Source organism: Cydia amplana, chromosome 22 (assembly GCF_948474715.1).
Source record: "Cydia amplana chromosome 22, ilCydAmpl1.1, whole genome shotgun sequence".
NCBI lineage: Eukaryota > Metazoa > Arthropoda > Insecta > Lepidoptera > Tortricidae > Cydia > Cydia amplana.
The window spans coordinates 8,637,949-8,659,530 of record NC_086090.1 but is presented as its reverse complement, the minus strand read 5'-3'; the positions used below and the strand labels follow the sequence as shown (position 1 = coordinate 8,659,530).

Sequence of the window (21,582 nt, the reverse complement as noted above, 5' to 3'; positions counted from 1 at the left end):
AACACTCAATTGTATGATTGACGTTTTCCATACACATCTCTTCCGTATCTCCAAATAAACACAGATCATCTAGGTATCGTACAGACTTATAACCACGAGCCCTTAAGTAACCTATTACTGGCTGCAATATTTTGGTAAAAATGTATGGAGCCACAGACAAACCGAAAGGCATAGCATTAAACTCGAATAGTGAACCCTCGACAAAAAAACGTAGATATTTTTGGTGAGAATCATGAATTGGTACTAATAAATAAGCTTCCTTCAGATCAATTGTAGCCATAAAACATCCCTTTGAAATTAGTCTAGTTGCAGTTCGAATGTCTTCCATCTTAAAGTGATCTGTATTTACGAATCTGTTTAACTTTTTCAGATTTAGTATAAAGCGCATACTGCCATCACTTTTCGGTACTAGGAAGACATCCGAAACAAATTGGCCAGTAGAAGGAAAACATTTTTTAATTGCCCCAATCTCAATAAAATGTGCTAACTCCTGTTTAATTGCAATTAGCTCATTTTTGGAAAAAAGTCTTTTTGGATAATCGCTTAGAGCTTGTTTTGGTTCAGTGATAAATGGGATCTTATATCCTGAAACAGCACGTAAAATAAAATTATCATTCGTAAGCAAACGCCATTCCGGTAAATAATGTCGCAAACGACCTGCGTGTACCTGAGACTGTAAGTCTAATTGCGGTCCCGATCCCGATAGGTTGAACGATGCGTCTGCGGCGGATGACGTCGAGCGCGCGGTGGCGGCGGCGGCGGAGGCGGCGGGGGGTAACGTCGACCGGGCGCTCGCGTCGGTAGTTCGCGCCGCCGATTCACGAGCTGGTGCGGAGGGTAGGTCGTCGGCGGCCCACCGACACGACGCGGGTAGTATTGCCTGGCTCGTTGTTGCCGCGGTCGATAAGGCGGTGGGCCTGTCGAGTTTAACCCTGCGTTTGCAGATGTCGATGCTTGTATAAATTGACTTGTCTTCTTTATGCCCTTTGAGGTGTTTACTAAGTCGCCCAATTTGTCACCGAACAAAAAACTATCTCTTTTCCTGTCCTTAAAGGATTCAATGAGAGATTTATCAACCAGAGGTATAATGACTGATCGACGGGTGTCGGTTTCCGCATAATGAGAATCGGCGATTAGTTTGCCGGCATCATTCAAAGTAGATATCACCTCGGCAATGTCAGGGTTCTTCTTTAATAAATATGTCAGGGCCTTCCCGACAGCCGCAAGAGCTCTCCCAAGCTGATCCTGCTTACCATATAATCGCTTGTCCCGAAGGCGGCAAGTCTCCACCAGCATTGCTGCTACCTCCGGGTTCAGTGTAGGAGCTTTGGCCAGAGGAACATTGCTGGGAAACAAATATTTTTTCAATAACTCCTCCCGCGTTTCCTTTTTTAAGCCGTTTATCAAAATCTGTTGGAAACGACTGGCGATGCCAGGTTGCAGGTCCACTCCAAATTCACCTTGCTCGGTTTCCGTTTCGCCAAGAGCTTTTATTAAATCTGGGTCAAAATTATCCGCGACCTCTTTATTGGCGGGAGAAACAACAGGATTGGTTTCTTCTAAAACCTCAGCATCCACATTCGTAGGACTGAGATGTTCTGTAACAATTTACGAACATAACGTAAAAATAAAAATGTAACAATTATAAAGGCCAAATGCTCGGGCGCGATGATCTCACGCGCATTAAACGGGTTACCAAATATTGCAAAAAAGAGGGTAGCCTGCAGTTGCGGTACCTATATTGCTCTCGGCAAATACCAAGCGTTATTTTTCCAAATTAACAGTAAGAAAGGCAGAAAGCCTGTTCCAATATTCTTTTGAGATAGGTACATAACCCGAAGAATACAACGGGTTTAAAAATATGTATAGGACAAACATTTTTCTACCGAAGAATTCAACGGTAATAAGTCGAATACTGCAAAAGTGGCCCGTGGAATGCAACTGAATAATCATTCGCATAGATGCGTACTGTGTAGGCAATTTTTAGCCCGAAGAATACAACGGGATTTATAAATATTTAAAAATATCATTTCTTTTACCGAAGAATTCAACGGTAAAAGCAATAAAACACGGCGAGCTGAGGGGCCATAATATTAACCTTCGGGTGGCACATCTTCATCTTCACTACTGGAGCTGGAGTATATAATACGCCGACGTTTCGGTCTTCGATCCTCTTGAAACATCCGTTCGTAATCCTCCATTAGCCGGGCCCATTGTTCTTCACCGGTTTCTTCATGACGACGTCGTGACATTTTTACTTATTAAACGTAGGTAGGTTTATTTCACTTGTGCAGTCGGTGCGCACGCACAGACAAGAATGAAGCTGCTCCCGGGTGTGGCGAGTGGGGAGCATTCAATGGGAGAAAGAGACAACAATCTTGTTTTCTCTTTCTACTCTAAATACTTGTGCGTTAGGTTGCTGCATAGCTAGACAACTACCATGTAAAGGATAAATCTCGGAGGCGAAGACAAGATAATCAATATAATCGTTTATTTTTAAAGTTCCAACGCCGTTGTACTCTGTGCCTCCGGTAATACGTTTTTAAGAGATGACGATGGGCGGGGACCCGACGAGGTTTTAATGCATGTATCAGGCAAATTTAGATTTGATCGATGATGTAAAGGCCTTGTTTAAAGTCAAAAGAGTCGTTACGTGACAAATTTATGTAATTTTTGTTTGGACTTTCTGTTTTTATAACGGCTGTGGTGTTTTGTTTTTAAATTGGTTTTCTGTTTTCGTGTGACGGTTTAATAGAGATAAAAGGTTCTGATTTGAATGGCTTTGCTTGTTTTTTTGCTTCATATTTTGTGATGATTTGTTTGTGTGCCTGTACAGAATGGGCCTGCAAAAACAGAGCCATTTTGACCCAGAATTCAATTTTTCAATGCATTCAGAATTTGTGTAAATACATAAACACTTATTGTTAGTTAGCCGAGAAAACGCTTAGCAAAGAAAAAGAGTTGTGAAAACAAATGAGAGGCTAATACACATATAATGCGAACAGCGTTAAAGTGTTGCTATAAACATTACAAGGGCGACGTTCAAGGGACAAGCTTATAGCACTAGACTAAAATAACACATTCATATAGCTATAACTAAAATAATTCACGAACCACTTACCGCACATATAATGCGAACAGCTTTACAATCATGTGTACATTACAAGAGCGGCGTTCAAGGGACAAGTTTATAGCTGAGACTAAAATAACACATTCATATAGCTATAACTAAAATAATTCACGAACCACTTACCGCACATATAATGCGAACAGCTTTACAAGTGTTGCTACAAACATACAAGGGCGGCGTTCATTACTTCATTAGACGTTTGTCAATATACGATAGTCATATTGGCTAGGCCCCAGTGATCCCAAGCAGAAACCTTCGTACTAAATATTGTGCTTCAAATGTCGGACACGCGAACTCCACTATAGTTGCAAGCGTCCATAGGCTGCGGTACCTGCGTAATAACAGGCGGGCAGCACGCTTGTTTGCCACCGTTGTGGCATAAAAAAATCTTGAACCTCAAACTAAGCCTATGACTGAAACCACCGGTTTTCCGCTCTTGCCTGATGCGGCGTATAATTCGATTTGGATAGATGTTACAAAGACTGGCCTGCGTCGTCCGATATGTAAAGTAGCTTTTAAGCACAAGGGGAGCAATGTACATTTTACGGCATTCAACTGAAGCCCCCTGGCATTGTTTGTAGCCTTTGAAATCAAGGCATTCGGAACGAAGGATAGTTTTGGAGTAAAATACATACTTGTTAATTTCTAGAGCATTCTGCAACCTCAGTATTCACTGTATTCAGTATATTTAGTGCATTATGTTTAGGTAGGGCCCGGAATTTTGGGTGCGGATTGTAAGTCATAGTCATTTATTTATAAATATTTTAAATATTACATGTCAATTTATTTAGGTTATAGGTTCCGTTGTTATATAATATTCAAATTAACACTAACAATAAGCCTATTAAATTTATCGATGTTATCAACAATACGATAGTTATTAATTATACTCTTAATTAAATAAAACCTTAAACGATGTAATATCAAACTCTCCGATACGTACTCTTTTCAACGGCCAATGATGAAAAAAACAACCAAATATCGGAAAGTTTAATCCGTTTAAAATGCTTTATTGAAATGAGTAGGTAGGTATAATAGGGGAGTTTCATCTATCAAAATTTAAAAAAAAATTGTTTATTATGTAAAAGAAAAAGATAAAATAACATAACTAGCTCAGTGGTCCCAGACTACGCTAGGCCTGTGTCGTGGTGACCGCTCTTCAGAATTACTAAAAACATACAATTTTGGGGATACCCCAAAACTAGACTTTTCTTTTACATCAAAAACTATGCTAAAATTAATTATGAAATAATGTTATTTATGTAGTTATTACCGTAAAAACATGACAAATGTTTATTATTTTTAATTTCAACATTAAAATCGTAGTTTTATTATCTTTACATAATATATTTGTGATGGACACAGCTGAATGACAATAAAAATTTAAAGTATTTATTCCAGAGTGACTTTGTTTAATTTTTCTTAATTAACAATAACCCATTAAATCACCCTTTACGCCCTATTAAACTTAAAACTACAATAGCGACTATTTAATAGTAATAACTCCAATAATAATACGAGATCTGACCTACAAACTACATGCATGCCAGATGGCAAGCGATGCACCAATACCTCACACACATCTCAAACTTTATCTCTCTTAAAATAAAGTCTAAAATCGTTTAACTTAAACGCAAACGACTTTGGCCATAATACATTAGACCACTTTATTTTGCATTTGATATGACACATAATACTTTGAATTAGGGTTTAAATCGGTTTACACAGGCGGTATTTAGTGCGATTTGTAAGGGCAGCGGGTCATAGTAGGAATAATAGCAGAAGTGCATTTAGCTATTGTAATGCCAGAGCGAAAGAGCGTATGTTGACTTTGTTTCGTACGCACATATGACGGTTTATGAGATTTGTGGCGGATTATAATAAGTTTCAGCAGATGTAAGTGAGGGTGTGGTTGGCAGAAAACCGGTTTTAAAAGATTCATTAGGTACAGTAGGTATACACATGTATCTTATTAGGATATACGTATCAACGTATCAACTAATTATATTCCTTCTTTTTTGACTGTAGATATAGTTTTTAATTAAGAAAATGTAGTTTTATAAAAGGTACAGATACAAACTATAATATTTATGCGATTATTATAAAAAAAAACTTTTTTTTTTTTATATATGAGGTCTCTTTAATTTTTAATTTCATTTTTTACATTATACATATTTGTTATTAAAGTGGCAGAAAGACGAAAACCTTAGAAACGGTAGCAAACAAGCACACGGTCTGATGATAAACGCCAAATGGACATCGCAAACTTCTATAAGTTGTCACAATTCTTATACTCATAAAATAACTATAAACTAGGTAAGTAGGCTTATACGTATTTTGTCACAACTCTTTATATTTTATAAGTTCAATATTTTATATTTTCTTAATATTTACATATACTACTTCATCAATTTTCGACGAAACCTAATGTCACCTGGGGCATAGTCCCCAGGACACTGGCCGCATTTCCCCGCTGTATAGTTAAGCTCAGCCTTTGGGCAAAACATGACTCTGCTCGTAGGTCGCCAGACACCCCAACAAGTTTTCGGTTTTCTTAATCTGAATGTTTTTCACGTCCAAAAACATTCAACGCAGCTGTCGCAAAGTAACAGAAAAGCGTTCAGAGATATACTAAGTCAGGTAATTCAGATGCTGCTAGCGTCTTAAACGAAGTCTAGACTTCTAAAAGGTCGCAAGTATAAATACTATCTAGTTAGTTAAGTTCTTTCGTATGGGTAAATTCTTAACCTCAAGGCTTAACTTCCAAAAGGGCACAAGTGATACGTATTAACAAGTAAATTGAACCCTTTTTAAGCTACCTCACACTCAATAGATGTTGAAAAGGTCTCAAGACTCTCAAGTATCTGGATCTGTCAGGGAAGATGCTCCGTTTCGTGTGAGGTAGAGTAACTTGCTGTCAAACTGCGCGTTATCATATCATTGACATTTGGAATATTAAATAAAGCTCTTAGCATATCTTTGGGGGTTTGGATTATTTTTTAAGACAGATTATTAGTTTAATAATTATTCTGATTACAATCGTTTTCTGTAATCTTCCGAAGTTCTCTCTGCACAAGTTTCTCGAAACTTAATACGGAACGTACGCATATATCGTGAGGCAACCGGACTAATCCCAGTAAGGCCTAGTTTGTCCTTTGGGTGAAGGTTGCAGTCGCTTACTAGAGTTAGACCAAGAAAAGTCTGCAGCTATTTTGATAGCCCACGCAGTGCAAGAGTTATTTTAAACGTCAAACCTGCATGAAATTATGACGTATAAATAACACTTGCCCTGCGTGGGCTGTCAAAATCGCTGCAGACTTTTCTTGGTCTAACTCTAAAAGCTTGTTAAATGCGGTGTCAATTTTAACCTCCTGTCTTTGTATTAAGGATCCCGACAGATTTTTTTTGTCATATTTTTGAATTCTTTTCGAGAACGATTTTTTCTGCTCTATACGGCACAATAATAAAAAAAAACCGGCCAAGTGCGAGTCGGACTCGCGCACGGAGGGTTCCGCACCATCAACAAAAAATAGAGCAAAACCAGCAAAAAAACGGTCACCCATCCAAGTACTGACCCCGCCCGACGTTGCTTAACTTCGGTCAAAAATCACGTTTCTTGTATGGGAGCCCCACTTAAATCTTTATTTTATTCTGTTTTTAGTATTTGTTGTTATAGCGGCAACAGAAATACACCATCTGTGAAAATTTCAACTGTCTAGCTATCACGGTTCGTGAGATACAGCCTGGTGACAGACGGACGGACGGACGGACAGCGGAGTCTTAGTAATAGGGTCCCTTTTTGTACCCTTTCGGTACGGAACCCTAAAAAACAATTGTAGTTTGAACCTACTATATTTTGACCACCACGCATGTATGAAGTTAAAACCATTGCCTTATTTCCCGCACCAACTAAAATGTCTTCAACCAATCCCGAAGAAAATCAAACTGATGTCGAAACCACGAAGATATCAAACTACGCTCATCTTTCACTCATTTACATTAAAAGTTCCAGGTCCCGACCCGAATCTCTCGGGTCTCCTGACGCGAGATTTTTGAGGGTATCCCGGTTTTTAGGGTTCCGTAGCCAAATGGCAAAAAACGGAACCCTTATAGATTCGTCATGTCTGTCTGTCTGTCTGTCTGTCCGTCTGTCCGTCTGTCTGTCCGTCCGTATGTCACAGCCACTTTTCTCCGAAACTATAAGAACTATACTGTTGAAACTTGGTAAGTAGATGTATTCTGTAAACCGCATTAAGATTTTCACACAAATAGAAAAAAAAACAATAAATTTTTGGGGTTCCCCATACTTCGAACTGAAACTCAAAAATTTTTTTTTCATCAAGCCCATACGTGTGGGGTATCTATGGATAGGTCTTCAAAAATGATATTGAGGTTTCTAATATCATTTTTTTCTAAACTGAATAGTTTGCGCGAGAGACACTTCCAAAGTGGTAAAATGTGTGTCCCCCCCCCCCCTGTAACTTCTAAAATAAGAGAATGATAAAACTAAAAAAAATATATGATGATTACCATGTAAACTTCCACCGAAAATTGGTTTGAACGAGATCTAGTAAGTAGTTTTTTTTTTATACGTCATAAATCGCCTAAATACGGAACCCTTCATGGGCGAGTCCGACTCGCACTTGGCCGCTTTTTTTAATGTTACAAGATTTACATTTAACCTACTTTTAAGAACTCAAGTTTTTACTGGAGAGGCTAAAAGTTTTATGACTAGACAAAGTTGAAAGTTGTTCTTGCGTTGGTATTTTTCATCGGTATAATTTAGGCTGATAAATTGATAATATTTATATGTATGTGTTTAAGTGTTTAATTTTATACCTCCCATTACTGGGCACAGGCCTCTTATTTTACAAAAGGGGCTTTAGGCTCTGTTCCCTTAGATGTGCGATAATTTAGGGGTTCATACAAAGTCCTCAATCAAGTAGTTCTTCTACAGTCTACACCAGCGGTCGGCAACATGCGGCCCGCGAGCAGCATGCGGCCCGCGAACCTCTCACTTCTCACTTGCGGCCCGTGAGCCTCCCTGGCTATTTTGTATGTAATATTGACAAACGACAATGTCTGATAAAGTCAAAAATATTAACAAAGTGTGACCCGCGTCAACTTCGTTATCTAGGCCGCTAAAAGGTTGCCGACCGCTGGTCTACACAATAAACAGTTCCTTCCTATTTTATTTTCGAGTTCTTAAAAGTTAAATCGTCATTTCAAGTTGCCAGTATAAACAGATGGCAACAGTGAACTCGTACAAAAGATGGCGTGTGCGGAACACTTCTGCCTGGGTGCAAACTGACTAACTTTTTGACTGACGCTTAAAGCGTTAGAGGGAGCGGATAATAATGACCATTTTTTCGGCGTAAACGATGACTCACGTTAGACCGTGCCGGAGCTTCCAGCGCTTACTTTTCTATGACAGTTGTCAGGTGATCACGTGATGTTTTCCATAGAAAACGACGGGCCGGAAGCTCCGGCCCGGACATGGCCCGGTCTAACGTGAGTCATCCTTAAGACGTGGAGTTTCTAAAGTCGCGCGGTGTTGGTGCCCTGCCTTCATCTAATGGACTGCTATCTCAACTAGATCTGGAAGACGATCAAGGAAGGGCTACCTTGTTGGGGCCTTCTCCTGATGACATATTTTTTTCTGCCATCATTTCCGCTGATCATGCCTTCATCCAACGATCTTATAAAGAAACAAAGACCTTTATTACAGAAATTTACCTGAAATTCCAAACGTTGTGGTTTAAGTTCCTTATTCAGCTTAACGTAACGGATTGAGCGATGGTTACGCTCTGTGAATTTGATTTTAACGAAAGCAAATTGGGATGTGTAGTTCGGCTTTCATTAGTTTTCTTTCAAAGTTTCAGGTCTCACGTGTGACTATTTTGATCTTTAAAGGATTCAGATATCATAGACGATTACTTACGCCTTCAAATCTTTATCAAGAGTATCGTTCGTTTGAAACAAATACTTGTTGAAATTGGACCAGCCTGCCAAAGTTTTAACAGAATCGAGCGTCGTCTGCTACTTATAAAGCGATCCGCCTTGTATCGCGACGGGTTATGGGGTGTTACGTGATTCCTTTTTGATGCTGGGTTCTTCGTGTTGTGTAATCTGGTAGAAATATTGACTTCTTAACTTTCTATGTTCGCAGGAACACATGTGAGGTTGAGAAAAGGGTGACAGATTTACGGCTTATTATTTTTCTAACTTTGGATCCAAAAGAGGTCTTAATACATATTGGTTATGTATGAATATTATTTTGAACATGGTGGAGTAGTTTAATTTTCTCCGTACCGTAAAATGGGGTGAGAGGTGGGTTATGAATGGGGAGAGAAGGTTTGAGAGGGGGGTGAGAAGGGATTTTAAGGCTACTGCTACAAAAATAATGTATTCCAATTTAAAATGGAGCTATAGTAATACGCATAATAAAAAAAAATCGATCCAAAATTCTTCCAAAATCACCTTTGTATGAAAAGTCCTCTCACCCCAAATACGAGGCACTACGGGGTGAGGTGGGTTTTCCTCTTTATCGTCAAAGTTATGAAATGGAACTACCCAAAATAAGATAAAAACTAAAATAAAAACGTCCGGAACACTTATTATATACACCATTCAGTTTGCATATGTAAAAATAAAATGTTATCGAGGTTTGAATGTCAGTTTTGCGCCTACTCACCCCATTTTACGGTAACTGTGCTTTCCACACAGTGATGATATATCCACACTTTGGAATTGCGAATGCCTACCTGATGCTAATAGCAGATGACTGGCACAGTCAGTTATAGATTAAGGTCCTGAAAAGGCAGCCCAAAATTATTTATTCAGGTTAGATTCACTCGATCGAAAGTATATAATCGAAAATACTTAGCTCAAATTGTGCTAGCTCGCCTAGCTCTAAACCAATAGTTTCAATCATTTTGACTCAAAACATTAAATTACTTTTATCCCAAAAGCTTCCAACAAATCCAATACAAACTTCAGTAAATTAAACACCTTACTCTCCGATTGAATTATCACCTGAAATTCGTAATCCGCTATAAATTACTTTTAAATACAATAACGGACTGGGAACTCACATTCCTGGGGCGGAATGCTTGAGTCTGATAAAGAAGGGGCACTTTGGGTATCTTAAAAAAAAACGACTTCAAAAAGGATGAAATAAAATATTATCCTTTTTGAAGTCTATGCGTTACCAACTGATGTTTGAAGTCGGTGCCAAGCCAAGTAGTAACAATACCAGTCAAAAATGGGATTTATAACCATAAAGCTGATTATTTTTGACTGGTATTGTTACTACTTGGCTTGGCACCGACTTCAAACATATCAGTTGGTAACGCATAGACTTCAAAAAGGATAATATTTTATTTCATCCTTTTTGAAGTCGGTTTTTTTTTGTAAAAAGTTTTTATTTTTCCAATTTTAGTTTTAACGCATTGTTAAGAGCGCGACACATGAATGAAAAAAAAAATCGGACTACTCTGTAAAAAGTTATGCGTCATACATGCGTGCGATCATACATAAAAAAAAAATATACGCGTCGACTTAGAACCTCCTCCGTTTTTTTCGTCGGTTAAAAAGATAAATATCTGTGAAGAACACACAAATGAATGCCCTTATCAGGATTTGAACCCGAGACACTACCGACTACGCTAGGATGCCGTTAAAATCCCCACTAACATTATAAATGTTAGTAACTTTGTCGTCCTCTTCACGCTTAAACCGTTGTACCGATTTAGATGAAATTGGTATGGAGATAGTTTGAGGCTCGAGGAAGGACATAGGATATTTTTATCCATCATCATCAGATGACTACTATATAAAAGTGTTTAGTTCCAAACGAACGAAGTCCTGGGAAGTTTCTGTAAAGAATAATTATAAGTCTACCTTTAACGAAAGAAAACGGCAACTCATGCTCTCATTAACAATTAGGTCGACACGTATAATATAATATAATATATTAAAGTCTTAACTTAAGACTATTCATTTCAAAGCGAATACTCTTCTACACAATATACTGAGAGCAGTATTTTGAGTTAAATCTATTCAGCAAAAGCTTTTTGGCAAAAATTTATAGATTTAGTCTGCAACGATTTTGATAGCACACGCAGTCCAAGTGTTTATTTCAGTAATATTTTGAAATATAATAATTTCGTCACAGGTGATGTGCTGATGTGAAAAGTATGTGTCACATGGTAGCAAAATTATTTCCACCTTAGGCGTTAACACTTGAATCCCACACTACGCTCAGGATTCTGTTTTAGAATCCCTCGCTATGTACGTCCGCGCCGTAAATATGTCATTTAGCTCCCTTGTGCCACAATCTATGGCCTAGTAGGGTAAAAACTGTAGGTGTCAGAACCAATAAAAACATTAATTTTGAAGCTTTTATCAACATACTGATAACGGAACAAGTACTGCGTTATCTAAGGAACGGATCTTAATCTATATATAATGGGTTTACATGTCCCGGTTGTAATTATATTCGGGTGAGGTTTTCGACCATATTTTATGGTACAGTGATCAGAGTGTGGTGCAAGTTGAGAGCGGACGGAGATTTTTATATTTCTATTTCAATTTTTAGCCCCCGACTCAATTAGGAGTTATAAGTTTGACCGCTATGTGTGTTGGTCTGTCTGTGACACTGTAGCACTTAGCAATGAGCATAATGCGACGATGCATGACCGTGACAAGACGCAGCAGAAGCTTCTAGTGAACAAAGTTTTTCATAAACGCTCCTCAACACTATTAAGTTACCATTTTTTGCAATTTTCCTAAAATAACGAGGTTACGACATCGGGGCGGTATGCGGATCGATATCCCATCAAATGTGGAGACTGCCTTAGGACAAGTAACTGTGTCTGTCTGTTTGTATTACCTCTTCACGCTTAAACCGCTAAACCTATTTAGATGAAATTTGGTATGAGGATAGTTTGAAGCCTGGGAAGGACATAAGTATAGTTTTTATCGATCATCAGTATTCCACGCAGTATTCTTTCCTTACAACGCGTCGAGCACATCAAGTGTAGGCGGAACGTATCGTCTCTTGTGGAATACAGTTTTTTTCAAATCATGTGGAGACCGCCTTATGACAACGAACTAATATATCCAGCATGCTATACACGCACCTTTTTCATTACACAATATAATTATAACCCTTATTTACCTTTCATCTTCTTCTTCCAGTGCCATCTCCTACCGGAGGTAAACTATCATGAGGGCTATACGAACTTTAGACACAGCTGCGCGGAATAATGAGCGTGTGATCTGTTTGAACCATGTTCGGAGATTTTTGGGCCATGAGTTACGTCTTCGTCCGGATTATATTTTCCCTTGGATCTTTCCTTGGATAAATAGTTGAAGGAGTTCATACTCGTTTCGCATGATATGACCAAGGTACTGTTTTTATTTATACCTTTACTTTACTGTAAAAGTAATGTATAAAGTATTTTTAACTATACGAAATAAACGCTTTCAGCTTGTCCCTTAGACCGTCTCAAGCACGTCAAGCGTAGGCGGAACCTATCGTCTCAGCCGACAGGCGTAGATTCTAATGCTCTTGTAGATTACAATTTTTTCGAATAATTTATCTCCAAAATCTATTTTGATTGTTAATTTCGGATATGGGCTTTTATTACACCGATTGTTACGATAGCCGGGTTATAGACAGGTGGAAATCGGCCTGTTTCGAGAAAAGTCGTCGACATCTCTTCTAAATACCTAAAACTGGTATGGATGTGTTCCTCGTGATCTCTAGAATACAAAATGACCGGTTTTAGTTTATGGAGTGGGGGACGGGTCGAAAAAAAGGGGGGCAAAGATGGCGGCCGACCATTATTGATATTGGTTCACATCTTGAGTCCTATGAGACCGATCGGTTCATGTGAGGTGTCGTTTGAAAGAGTATTAAACGTGCTATTATTGTTTCATAATAACCGTAGTCATAACTGTAGTCGTTTACAAAATATTTTAAAATATTTGATTTTATACCGTGCATGGATGGCATAAGTACTGATTAAATATGCGCCTAACTCAATAAATTACAACAATACCGCAATTATTTTATTACAAAATATACGAGACATTTCATTAGCTTACCAAAAACATAAGTTTTATTGGCGTATGATATTATATAACCAATTAATAACGAATTTTGTTCAGCATGGGTCACTACGCACCGTCACGTAAATGGCGGACGACCGACGTAAACTTTTCATTATTTCTCGGGTTCTATTTTATTGATCAATTGCTGATAGGTACCATTTGAAAGGTTATTAAACGTACAATAAATGGTTTCTAATAGCCGTAGTCATAACTTTAGTAATTTACAAAATATTTTAAAATATTTGATTTTTTTACCGTGCATGGATGGCATAAGTACTGATAAAATATGCGTCTAACTCAATAAATTATAACTTTACTCCAATAATATTCTAACAAAATGTACGTGAAATTTCATTAGCTTTCCACAAATATAAGTTTTATTGGTGTATGATATTATATAACCAAGTAATTACGAATTTTGTTCAGCATGGGTCACTAAGCGCCGTCACGTAAATGGCAGGCGATCGGCGTCAACTTTTCATTATTTCTCGGGTTTTATTTTATTGATCAGTTCGTGATAGATACCATTTGAAAGAATATTAAACGTACTATAATTGGTTTTCAATAACTGTAGTCATAACTTTAGTCATTTTCAAAATAATTGAAAACATGATTTTTTACCGTGCATGCACATAAGTACTGCTAAAACATGGTTCTAACTTAATAAATTATAACTTTATCGCAATTAATGTATTTACAAAATATACGAGACATTTCATTAGCTTTCCAAAAACATAAGATTTATTGGTGTAAGATATTATATAACCAAGTAATAATGTATTTTGTTCAGCATGGGTCACTGCGCACCGTCATATAAATCCCAACAAACAATTAGGCGACACTTAGCACCTATTTTCTTACCTAAAGACAGCCTGGCTCTATCTGGCTACATCTATAGTCTTAGTTTACAGTTTACAGGCTCTGGTGAGATAAAAGTGTTTAAAAGGTTCATCTAGATCTACAGTAGCTGTTTTGGGCGCTATATTGCATGTTAAGCTGCTAGTATTATAGCTTATAGCTCAAAGTGAATTGAACAACCTTAACATTTATATGAGTAATAATCTGCAATTTGCACTTAAGGTTCTAAACGTGTGATAAAGTCTTCTACTTATAGCTTTTTATATCGCAATCGCTACATAACTCTCTTGTATGACTTACAGTCGAACAGAGAAGAGTCGCTATTATAGATCTAAGATCATGTAGTTACAGACGAGTGTTATTTAAATACCGTAGTACATCTTATAACTGTCAATAGAGTCATACTTACAAGCTAAAACTACAATGCCAAACGTCAATGAATCAATAGGTAAGCAAAAACTATAAATTAGACCGTAAAATAAAATAGTAAATAAATATAATATAGATAGTTTACTCAATATTGACCTTATCTTACTATTACTATACTTAAAACCGGACTTCACGGATAGTTATTATGTGGACATACGCTGCTACTCAAATAGTAGTCACTTATTTTGCATCCTGGAGCGTGCGGCGACAAATATCTCTTTAACGCCACAAGCCTCAGATCTCACTAAAAAGGTGATTTTAAATTATTAACTACGGAGTGGGTTTGAAAACGTTTTACGTGTAGACGCGTGAGTCAAATAACAACACAGATATTAAGTACTTCATATGCAGTGGTTTTGCAATCATGAAAGCTACGAACTTAACGATGTTATGAACCTAGAACTGGGCTTTTGTCAAAAGAGTCAAAATATACTTAAGTTTCCTGTGATAAAAAAACAAAACAAACAAACCATCATTTATATCGATATTTTATCATTTTGGATACCTACATTATAAAATGTACTGTCAAACAATAATAGAATGCTGCTGGTCTACCAGGCGCTCGCCGCGCCGTGTGTTTGCTTGCTTGGCGAAATTGGTCCTGGCATACCTACATATATGTTTATAGTTGTACGGTAACTAAACAATATTTTTGGAAAGTTAATAAATAGTTTGCTGATTTTACTCTAAAAATTTCACGCTACAATTTACTACATTATCTCTTTCTCAAATTATTTCAGTCACTAAGCAAACCTCTAAGGTAAAAATTAAACATTTTCTTTAATATTTTTAAAATGGTTATTTTGGGCCTCAGATTTCAAACAATCGAGTATTCACAGAAAATTTAATATGCTTGCAAATGGTATCCACCATGTATCAGAAAAATAGAACCTGAAATATAATGAAAACTCAACGATGGCCGGGCTCCATTTACGTGACGGTGCACAGCACCCATGCTGAACAAAATTCATGATTACTTAGTTATACAACATTATAAAGCAATAAAACTTATATTTTTGGATAGCTCATAAAATTTCCCGTATATTTTGAAAATATTTATTGCGGTAATGTTATAATCTATTGAATTAGAAGCATGTTTTACCAGTACTTATGTCCATGCACGGTAAAAATCATATATTTTCAATTATTTTGTAAATGACTACAGTTATGACTACGGTTATTAGAAACCAATTATTGTACATTTAACATTCTTTCTAATGGTATCCATCACCAATTGATCAGTAAAATAGAACCCGAGAAACAATGAAGTTGAGGTCGGTCGCCCGCCATTTACGTGACGGTGCGTAGTGACCCATGCTGAACAAAATTCATCATTACATGGTTATATAATACCATACACCAATAAACCTTATGTTTTTAGAAAGCTAATGAAATTTCTCGTATATTTTGTAATAACATTAATTGCGGTAAAGTTATAATTTATTGAGTTAGACGCATGTTTTGTCAGTACTTATGCCATCCATGCACGGTAAAAAATCATATATTTTAAAATATTTTCTAAACGACTACAGTTATGACTACAGTTATTATGAAGCAATAATAGCACGTTTAATACTCTTTCAAACGACACCTGAAACGAACCGATCGGTCCCATAGGACTCAAGATGTGAACAAATATCAATGCTGGTCGGCCGCCCACATTCCCCCCCTTTTTATCGACACGTCCCCCTCTCCATAAACTAAAACCGGTCAATTCGTATTCTAGAGACCACGAGGAACACATCCATACCAGTTTTAGGTATTTAGAAGAGATGTCTACGAAAATCGTGAAGGAGACGACTTGTGTTTAATTTAACTCCAGACTATTAGTTTTAATAGATAATTTAGGTGCTATTGTCTCAGGTCAATGATGTTTTTTGTGGCAAAAAAGCTAAACATTTCAGTTCTCACATAGAAAATACATGGATTCTAAGTTTTTACGAGTAGGTATGTATATATTGTCCTCGCTCGCGTATTTTCTTTAAAAAAATAATCTGCCATTTAGAACCTTCGATGCCACACCTGTCAAACCCCTCCTTTTGCGTCAAGGCCTTAAATCTAATTTTCTAAAGCAGCATTAAACAATTTGCATGAATTTTTAAGCATAGTTGAATGCAGCGCACCGTTCACGCCGGTACGGATGCCTGTGGTTACGCATAATTTATTGAGGGGTTACCGGTTACCGGCTCGGGAACTTTCAATAATTCCGCACTCGACTGTACTTTGGGCTATTCTCGTTGAGGAACTTACGTTGGAAAACTTCTAAATTTTAAGTTCCACAGTGACTTCAGGGGTCCGGTTCTTAAAATAAAATGACCGCGGCCCGTTTCTCCTTGAGTTTATTAAATAAGCAAATAAATAAAATAGGTCGGCGGTCCGGATGCGGACCGCGGTCCGCCATTTGGTGACCCCTGTTCTAGGCTGGCTAGCCTAGGGTAGCCAGTAGTGACCCTGCCTACGAATCACTAGGTCCCGGGTTCAAAATGTTTACTGGTAAGGGCATTTTATTTGTGAGTTTATCACAAATATTTGTTGCTGAATTATGGGATGATTTCTATGCATATAATTATTGATATATAACTAGATGTATTATATACCTATTTATATCGTCGTCTAGTACCCAGTACCACAACACAAGCTTTATTGAGCTTACTGTGCGACTGACTACGTCGATCTGTGTAAAATTGACCCATAAAATATATTTGTTTATTTATTTATTATTATTTTATGCCCGCGAACTAAGCTGCTTACCATCTTTCTTACAAATTCCAAAAGTATCGACAATTCCAACACCTGATATAACGGCGAGGAATTGAAAATCTCCGTTTAAACACTTCGTATATATATATATATTTTTTTTTTATACCACATAGGTGGCAAACAAGCATACGGGCCGCCTGATGGTAAGCAGTCACCGTAGCCTATGGACGCCTGCAACTCCAGAGGTGTTACATGCGCGTTGCCGACCTTTTTTTAAAAACCTGTACACTCCTTTTTTGAAGAACCCCATATCGTAGACCCTCGGGAAAACCTCGGAAGGGAGCTCATTCCACAGCCGGAGCGTCCGCGGGAGGAAATTCCTCTTAAACCGCACAGTACGCGACCATTTAGGTTCTAGGGTGTGTGGATGAACACCCTGCCGATGGCGAGCGGTGCGGTGATAGAAAGCTGCCGTTGGCATCATGTCAAACAATTCTTCAGAGCACAGCCCATTGTACAAGCGGTAGAACACACATAAGGAGGCAAGGTCTCTCCTCAGACTTAAAGGTTCAATACCGCTTGTGAGTTTGGGATCATCGACGATTCGTATTCGTACAGCGCGCCTTTGGATTGGATTTGGATTTCTACAACTTGCCGATTTCATACTCGACTCTTTGAGAGAACTATCAAAGAAAGTATTCATGAACTATAGTTGAGTACGTTCCATTGAGTTTTATGACTTCCCATCTTCAAATATCTGCATTATCAAATGTTAGTTAGTTCTCCAGGATTCTGTCGTTTTAAGTCAAAAGTTGTAACTACAAACTCGTGGTGCATTCGCGCATTAACACGACACACTTCACATCACACAAGGTTGACTGGTAGAGAATGCCGTGTAGCATTAAGTCCGTCTTCTGTCACTGTATTTTTTTTACTGTGCAATAATGTTTAAATAAAATTATAAATAAATACATTTTTAGCCACCTTGTACGAAACGAAGGGCTTACCACAAACATCGATGTTTTTTTTTAAGTATAAAGTAGGTACTCATACATGCAAAAAAGAAATAAGCGTTCCATTCCATACTACTTATATTTCCTTTAATATAGTTAAAAAAACAGACTATAGCTTCGAAGTTCCGTAAATAATGTAACTCTAATTACGCCTTAATTCTCTTAAAATTAAACAAAACACAACGAATGTTCCGTCTCATCAACATACCTTATTTATATTAAAAATAGCGTAAGCGCCTCATATTACTCATTAAGTTAAGCTATATCTTTGTAAGGAACAGTGTGAGAAACAAAACAGAGGTGTGTTAATGACGTTCGTGCATGTGTGCGTCCAAATTACGCGGCTACCGTGAAAAATGCAAAACTATTATTTGGATGGTGTTATGCATACATGTGTACCACTACAGCATGGTTTAATTTACATGAGAACACGAGATGAAAAAGGCAGCGGGGGTTTAGTATATATAAAAATTTGCAAGCCTTTACAGAGCCTTTATAAAATAATGCAGTACCTACACATAATTACGTATGTTCTGAATGAAACAGCAATTAAGTCAAGTACCTAGTGACATCGGCGGTCGTGTCTAGGGATTGCAGAACCGGTACTGTTTAAAAGAACCGGGATTTTCGGTACCGGGCTAAAATGGAACCGGGATTTCCCGGTATTTTCGGTACTTTCGGGACTGCCTTCAAAAATCAGTTTTCACATCAATTTTCAGTAAAAAAAAAAAGCGTAAAACGACCACGAATCTTTCTTAAAACAATAAAAAAGTAGCACAGGGAAGGTACACACTTCTTTTGTAATAATATGTGTCTTTAAGTCACACAATCATTAATATAATTTGTTTTTTTTCCTAAACTACATGATATTTATCTTTGTTGATAGGCAAAAACTGAATTGTGGCTCAGTAATATCATCCTTTTTTTAAATATGTAAGACGTTTTATGAAAAAGGATAAAATAAAAAAGGATAATTTTCGCATGCGTTCAAAATGGACTGTGGACCTTCGAACATATAATAACAGAACTATCAATACGACAAATCAAGAAATTATTCAGCCAGAATTATTAATTCATTTAAAATATCATTATCATATGTGAGTTTCTTATACCGTGTTTGAATTTGAATTAAAAGTAGTATTTAATTAATTACAAAATTGTCTCTATTTTTGCTTCTAGTTAGTATACAAATATGAAATAACTAATTGTTCGTATAAAATTATTTATCGTACAAACATTTATGCCCTTAAAGTATCAAATTACGCAATTTTATATTGTCGGCATTGTCAAACCCATTGACTTTTTTTTTATTTATTTTAATGTAGTGGTCAGCCGTAAAAGTATTACCATCAGCCTTAGATTGATAAAATATACATATTTATTTTCTTTATAAAACATGATATTTCATGCTATGTAACATAAAGCAGTCAAATATTGTACCGGAAATGTTAGTCCCGAAAATCCCGGGAGTACCGGGATTTTAATTTTGAAATCCCGGTTCTTTGCTTGGCTCTAAATCCCGGGAATTCCCGGTACTTTCGGTACCGGTATTTCCCGGGAGCAAACCCTAGTCGTGTCGTACCAGTAACTTACGATTAGGGCGTAATTTAGGCACGTTTTTATTAACATGTATTTTAAATTTAATATGTTATTTTTGTTATTTTTTGTGTTATCTATGGTAATTTTAGCCTGAAATAAACATATGAATTAAATTAAAATGTTTTTATCATTAGTACCGTAAAATGGGGTGAGTAGGTTTCGCGAGGAGAGGTGGGTTATGAATGGGGAGAGAAGGTTTGAGAGGGGGGTGAGAAGGGATTTTAAGGCTACTGCTACAAAAATAATGTATTCCAATTTAAAATGGAGCTATAGTAATACGCATAATAAAAAAAATCGATCCAACATTCTTCCAAAATCACCTTTGTATGAAAAGCCCTCTCACCCCAAATACGAGGCACTACGGGGTGAGGTGGGTTTTCCTCTTTATCGTCAAAGTTATGAAATGGAACTACCCAAAATAAAATAAAAACTAAAATACAAACGTCCGGAACACTTATTATATACACCATTCAGTTTTCATATGTAAAAATAAAATGTTATCGAGGTTTGAATGTCAGTTTTGCGCCTACTCGCCCCATTTTACGGTAGTCAATATTAATTATAAAATAATCTTGGTTCCTCATTGATTGCATAACGCCATCCCCACTAATGTATGCCTTTGATTCAGATAGAACTAATAATGTGAACGCAAGCCTGATGATGCCATTACCACACAGTAGCTTTTTTTTGTGTTTGGATTTAGACATTAGAGGCCGTGTCGCGGGGTTATGTATGGTATAATTGGAAGGTATGGTATAACCTAAAAAAAACAACGGGTTGCACTCAGAGAGTGCCGGCAGAAGTGAAAACTCAATGACTAGTGCAAAATGCACTATGTATAATTGAGGTTAACGCCATCTAGCGTTAGCGTTAATTACTTGAAACCCCTAAGCACATCACTGTTAGTACTCGAGTTATATTAATACCAGTTAGAGCGAAACTCACTAGATGGCATTTAAATCAATAAAGAAAAACTCAATGACATTACATATAACAGTTTTTCGATCAGGTCACGTGTCCGTCTTACTTCGTCTTACGCTGTCTCGAGTTTAACATTTTTTCCCCGCCTCAAAAAGTGCACAGCGCCGCTAAAGAAGTTTTCACTTCAAATATTAAAGGTTCTTGTTTATGTTTATCAAGATGTAAGGAATTTTTATATGGTCATAGCCCAATAAGAAAAATAGTTTATTCCGTAATTTTCTGATTTCATTGTAATACAGTTACAAAATATTTGTTATTACATAAAGTGTCTAGTTCTAGTCTATGATAATCGTTAGCTTTCTGCATTTGCAAGGAATGAAAAATGTATGAACATTTTGGGACACTTTTTTATCCTATTAAACTCGAAAGAACTTCTCAAATTTGAAAAAAAAAGTGAACTGTAAAACTCTAAATAACATGGCTCTTTTACATATATATATATTTTTTAGATTAGTATTAAGACTATTAAATATCAAAAACAGGGCCAACATTTAATTAACTTACAAATTGTACTCTAAAATGAGTTAGATGAGATCTAAAAACAAGACGTAGACTTTTAAGAGTTTAAAATAGGAGATTTAGGCCAAGGCTCTAGTCTAGACGTCTTTTAAACCTAACTTTACCGGACGATCGGTGACAATGGCAACAAAACAGTTTTATTTGTGTTTGAGTTTTTAATTTTATCATCAACTTGATCTTTTTGATGCCAGATATATCTTGCAATTCTCAATGGGACATTCCATGTATACATGT

General features: G+C 37.0%; 1 protein-coding gene across 1 annotated transcript; it reads right to left on the bottom strand.

Moving 5' to 3' along the window:
* Positions 1–392: 392 nt before the first annotated feature.
* On the bottom strand, positions 393–2,252 carry LOC134658473 (uncharacterized). Its single transcript, XM_063514157.1, has 2 exons — positions 2,099–2,252; positions 393–1,598 (listed from the first exon to the last, which is right to left on the bottom strand). The coding sequence occupies exons 1-2, from the start codon at positions 2,250–2,252 to the stop codon at positions 682–684; spliced, it is 1,071 nt and encodes a 356-aa protein (XP_063370227.1). The 3' UTR covers positions 393–681.
* Between the last annotated feature and the right edge of the window lie 19,330 nt (positions 2,253–21,582).

Coding starts and splice junctions, on each gene's coding strand:
- LOC134658473 (XM_063514157.1), bottom strand. CDS start 2,252: ATGTCACGACGTCGTCATGAAGAAACCGGTGAAGAACAATGGGCCCGG. Junction 1,599..2,098: donor TGAAGATGTGCCACCCGAAG/GTTAATATTATG, acceptor AAATTGTTACAG/AACATCTCAGTCCTACGAAT.